Raw genomic sequence first — 6,000 nt, forward strand, 5'->3', positions numbered from 1 at the left:
CTGACTACCTTGACTGTCTTCCATTTGGAATTTTTGTCCATAAACAACATTATCTTCCCTGTCTACTAGCTTGAGCAGAAAGTAAGAATTTAAAAACAAACAAACAAACTCTAATGTTCCGCTGTTCTTTGTATTTCACCTGGTTTTACAGGAGTCACCTTTTTTCCAACACTTTCCACAATCCCTGCAGCCTCATGCCCCAGGATTTTTGGGATGGGGTAATGCCATGTCCCACTTATCACATGGTCATCAGAGAGACAGATTCCTGTTGCCACAATCTGCAAGAGAATAAGAGGATGATGACACCTTTGAGAGTTTATAGGAGCTTCTTGGGATATATGCATGTCATGCACACATCTCTTGAATACTTGTTACTGTATACAATAACAGCACAACTTTCAGTGACTAAGTCATTTTGATTACTATAAATATCCAAATTAACTATAAAGGACATATGAAGAAAGACACTATTTGACTCCAGAGAAAGAACTGATAAATATAAGTATGCATAGAATAATTTTACATATATATGCACACATATTATGTCCATTGGTAGCCTTCTCTAGGGTGGGGAGGGGATGGAAGAAAAAATTTACATGATAACTTTATTATATATTCAAAAGGAATAGCAAATTGCACATAACAGATTTGCAGTTTCATATGTAATTATCTTTTTTTTAAAAAAATTGCACTGTTATGGAAGTCCTTGCTTTATTTCACAAATTAAAAATGAAACAAAACGGTTAAAACAAAGAAAATTATGATAACAGATGATGGTGATGATCCGGCATTATTGTTGTCATCATTGCTATCTATCATCATGACTGAGTGATGCTATGGAAGAATATACTATATTCAGAATGAAAGGACCAGTGTTCAAAACTTGGCTCTGCTCCTTGGACAAGTCCTTTCACTTTTGCCATTGCAATTTCCTCATCTATAAAATGACTAGATTGGACTAGATGCCCCCAAAGCTCCCTTCCATCTAGAAATCTAGAATCCTATGACCATTATTATCACTAGAAATGCTAGGGGTATACTCTACCCACAGACAAATAAGTATGACATAATCCAGGAATAAGAATGAGGAGAGATTCAGACAAAGCAGTCAATGAAAATCTGATAAGAACTTTCAGTTGGAGAGATTTGGGAAAGATTCATGGTGCCAGGGGCATCTAAGCTTGGCCATGAAGGAAAAGTCCTTCAATGAGGGATGTTCAAAGTCCAAAAAGGAGTGCTTTCCAGTAACACACAATCCACAGAAGCAGGAAAATGGAGGAGGAGATCATAGAATAGCTAGCTACCCCATGTGGCTAGAATGGAGACCTCAAGAAGGTGAGGAGTGGGCTTAGATTCTTAAAATCTAGCCACTATTCATATTCTTATAATCTAGCCAATAGTTTACTAATGTTCACACTCCTTAAGAGTCTGCCCAATATGATGGATGTTCTAATAAACCTTGCCTTTGACTGAAAGAAGCCTTGGGTTGAATTCTTTCAGGCAAGACCCACATGTTATGAATTTGGGGTACCAGCACCTCTAAACCTCTAGATCTCAACATTTTGGTGGCCTGTATGGGGAAGCTGCCTACCCCAAGTTCTTCTGTAGCCAAGACTGGATGGTATGTAAGCCTCCCCCCACACCCCCATCTCCTTTCTTGCTCTGGAGATGGGGTCACTCTCCAAGTACCAAGGCTTGGTGGTCCTTTTTGGGCAGACAGTTATGAGGCTGTCTTGCTCTCGGCCTGATGCTCTCAGGCTCTCGGTCCACTGGGTCAGTTCGAGACCAAGGACCTGGGTACACCTTCTGCAGCATAAAGGACAAGGACAGACATCCTATCTGGAAGTGTATGCCCAATTCTGTGAGTTCTCAGAGCGCTAAGGAATTGGGAAAAAGTGCAGTTGCTTTTTGGTTCCCTGAGGCTTATTTACTCCCCTCTACACTCCTGAATCCTCCTTCATAAAGGTTACAGGGAAAAGTTAGAACAGCTAAAAATATCTTGGCAGATTCTGGAGGCCTTATGGTTGATCATCAAGGAGTTTTGAAACACCTCTTTACAACTCTGGTCACTCTGTTACCTTGAGTCAAGAGGGTATCTGTTAACCCCTCTCATAGGAGAAGAGAGTATCACCCTTTACCCCTCACCTTAGATTTCACCCTCTCCCACTTGGGAAAGGAAGGAGAGGGGAGGGAAAGCAGCTACAGAGCGAGTCCCACTGGCAATGGCCTTGGGCCCTAGGGCAACCTTTGCATGGAAGCATTACCCACATTCAGCACATCCTGCTCAAGATAATGAAGCTAGCCTCTGAACTTGGGTAAGCATGCTCTTTTAAATTTGTAGTTTTAACTGTTAATGATGAGATGTTGATTGTCTGTGTAAAGTAATTTGGAAATGAATTTAACAAAACTGAAGTCACCTTATTGGTAATGGGTTTGTTTCAAGTTTCAAATTGGTGAACATTTTGTATCAGTGATGTCAAGCAAATTTTCATAATTGGTTACCACTAAAATAATTTAACTGTTGTTGGTTATTGTTTTAATGTGCAAACTAGCCAAAAAGCTTGTTTGAGTTATGTACGGCTTGCTGAGAATTTGCAAGTATATAGAAATCTCTAACTATTGGCTTTTTATACCAGGACAAATTTAAATTTGAGATGTAAATCCTGGAAAAGTTTTTCCTAAGTTGTGATTAGTGAAACTTGCTGCTTGAGGTAAAAAAAAAACTTATGATTTTATTTTGAGTTGTTTTATGGATCACAATAATCCATCGATAAATCAATAATCCGCCATATGAGAGAAATGCCACAAGCTACTCAGAGAGAATGTGATGCTGGTGGGAAGTCAGCATCAAGAAAAGCTGAGAGGGCAATTTTAGCCTCAGTCTAAGATGGGATTCTCCTGGCTCAGTTTCCCCATTATGTTCCTTTGAAAGGGAATGTTACCCACCTGACTATTCCTGAGTCTGGCTATGAGGTGGATTTGATACTGCATGGTTGGAAAACTGAATTATCTGAATCCAAAAAGAGCTAAGGGTGTTTTATCTTGTTATATCTGGGCCCTGCAGTCTTTTCTGCCAGATTTGTGTCTTCCAGACTACTGGCCATTCACCTACAGTTGGCAGCAAACTATGGGTACCAGTCAACGTCCCTTCATCGTTTCCTGGATGCAGCCTGTACTTCGTTCCAGTCAACCTCCTCTTTGGGAGCCCCTCGAGACAGAGACAATTCTACACCCCTTGCCAGCAGGAAGCAGTTTCAGAAGCCAAGACCTTTGTCCTTTACTCCCCAAAATTTGGGTCTCATTTGTTTGAGGGGGGAATGATGAAGATGGGAACCAAACCCCCAAAATGAAAAATCTTGGATTTCCCCCATGGCCAAATCTCTGGTGTTTGCCTGAGGCTATAATTCCATCAATTAGACTTTCACTGTGGCTCCCTTAACCTAGCCTAGCCCTCCCTATGGTCCCCAGCCATTTCCCACACTTAATCCTAGCTAGGCTCCATTGTACAGGTCCCAGGAGTTCTGTTCTGTTCACCCCAGCTTACTGGCCACTCCCATTCAGATCTTCCTTAGACCCCTTCTCCAGTCACCCCAAACTACTTGGCCACTCCTAGATCCCTCCCACAATCTTTCTGTATATAAGGTCCATCTTGTCTCCATTAAGGTGCTTAGATTCTTAAAATCTAGCCACTAGTCACATTCTTATAATCTAGCCAATAGTTTACTGATGTTCAGACTCCTTAAGAGTCTGCCCAATATGATGGATGTTCTAATAAACCTTGTCTTTGGCTGAAAAAAGAAGTGAGGAGTAGGATCTGGAAAAGTAGGGCGAGGCCAGACTCTATAAGGTTCTCTTTGATAGTCTTATTGAGGCTGTATTTCATTCTACAGGCAATAGAAAACCACTGCAATTTTTTAAACAAAATCATGTCATGGCCAGATTGGTACCTTAGAATGTTTATTTTTTTGGGGGGGGGGGAATTTTTAAAAATTAAATTAAAAATTTTGTTTTCAATTACATGTAAAAACAATTTTTAACATTCATTAAAAATTTTTTTTGAGTTTCAAACTGTCTCCCTCTCTACCCCTCCGCTCATTGAGAAGGCAAACAATTTGGTATCGGTTACACATGAGCAGTCATGCAAAATATATTTACATATTAAGGAATATTTATTTTTGCATTAACTCTGTGAGGGAGACAGTGAATGTGTCCTTTACTTGACCTCACAGATGAGATGAGGACTCTCAGAAGTGACTTGTTAAAATTCACATAGCTTGTAAGTGGCTTGAGCCCAGTTCTTCTGCCTTGTTGGCTACTGTCTGTTTTACCCTACAATAGGCAGTGTGATAGAATGGAAAGATCATTGACTCTGAAATCAGAAGACCTGGGTTCAAATCCTGCTTCTGATGCTTACTTTACCTTCCCTGTTACTTTGGACAAATTATCCAACCTTCCTGGGCCTCAATTTCCTTTTCTGAATGTTCTAGATGGCCTCTGAGGTACCTTCCAGCTTTTGACCTTTAGCTTATTTATCACTAGCCTCTTCTGTAGTAGCACAGAGATTCTTACCAGGCTGTTTCTGGGCTGGTGGGTGTGGGAGGAAAGACTCCTGATCTATTCTCCCATCCCATCTAAGTACAAAGACTATACAGCTTATTTCTTGGCATTGTTCAACCCCCAGACTTAATCATTATCCATTCCCTTCCCTCAGGTAGTGGTCTAATGTTTCAGAATTTGAAAATGATCTGTTTTCTTTCCCAGGGGGAAAAAAATCAACTTTAGTGTTGGAACTGCAGCCAATGTTGAACATAAGTATCATTCTGTAACTTGAGGGTTTTTTTCTTTTTTACCTTAATGCGAACTTCACTGGCCTTGGGCGGGGCAATGGGCAAGGGTTTGTTGATCTCCCAAAGAACAGCAGCTTTGCATTTAATGACCTGGAAAATGAAACAGAAATGAGGTGAGTGGCTAGGGATCTCCTCTGCTAAACAGTCATACTAACTTTATAAACCTGAGAGGCAGTTTGAGTTTGAGATGCCTATGAGACATAGATGTGAGAGATATCCAGCAAAGAGATGTACATTTGGTACTGGAATTCAAGAACGATATGTGAGCAAGATATGTAGATTTGGGAGGCCTGGCTCTATGCATGATCACTGTGAGAAATAAAAAAGTTAAGTTTCCACATAAGTAGATAGATAGAAATCAGCAAACCACTTATAAGAAATCACAAACAGAGACTCCAGTTGAATCAGTTCGAAAGGCCGGGATTAACTCCAGGTCAGCAGCCTTTTGCTACTGTACAAGCGTAATTAGGTTCTAGACACATAATGTATATTAAGGAGTGGGGATCACATGTAAGATTGTAACCCAGAAGGATTAGGACCAATCCTGATCCAAAAGGGAGGAATTAGGCAAGTACTAACTATAAAGCTTGCTCTGGCTTCTGTACTCGGCACACTCTCCCCTTCAAAGGAGGTGTGCCAGCTTCTTATGAAAATCAAAAGGACACACTTCAACCTCTTTAATAAAAAGTCTTTGAGACACCACTCTTTGGAACTGAGTCTGGGGTCTTCTTGATAACAATTTGGGGACTTGTCTGGGATCCAAGCAACCACCAAGAAAGGTGAGATCTAAGTGGGCTGGGAAGCGTGCTCCCGTTGATTTTAACGGTCCTGGTACTTAGATTTCACTCTCCTCAGGGCTCCTGAAATCCCAAAGAAGGCAGCTGTTGCTGCAGAGAGAGGTTGAACTGTGGCAAAACAAAACCAAAAAAAATCAAAACAAACAAACAAAAAAAAAAATGGAAAATGGCCCGGTATCACTCAAGTTGATATATATATCAAACAAAGGTAAGAAGTAAGGACAAAATTCTGCCTTTGTTGTTCTGGGAATCCCTCATCTCTGGGAGTCATTTTGTCTGGGTTAACTAAGGGTTGGTTAATAGACTTGACTTAGAGAACCTTATCTCTGGGAGTCATTTTGTCTGGGTTAACTAAG

General features: G+C 40.6%; 1 protein-coding gene across 1 annotated transcript in view; it reads right to left on the reverse strand.

The window, feature by feature from the left end:
* LOC114031667 (alcohol dehydrogenase E chain-like) overlaps positions 1 to 6,000 on the reverse strand; it is a gene marked incomplete at its 5' end in the record, with an annotated part of 30,429 nt that overhangs the window by 21,503 nt on the left and 2,926 nt on the right. Inside the window, 2 exon segments of the mRNA XM_027846819.1 lie at positions 140 to 278; positions 4,851 to 4,997. Coding sequence (XP_027702620.1) covers positions 140 to 278; positions 4,851 to 4,997 — 286 coding nt within the window.

Source organism: Vombatus ursinus, unplaced genomic scaffold, assembly GCF_900497805.2.
Source record: "Vombatus ursinus unplaced genomic scaffold, bare-nosed wombat genome assembly UNPS02015207.1, whole genome shotgun sequence".
In the NCBI taxonomy this organism is placed as follows: Eukaryota; Metazoa; Chordata; class Mammalia; order Diprotodontia; family Vombatidae; genus Vombatus; species Vombatus ursinus.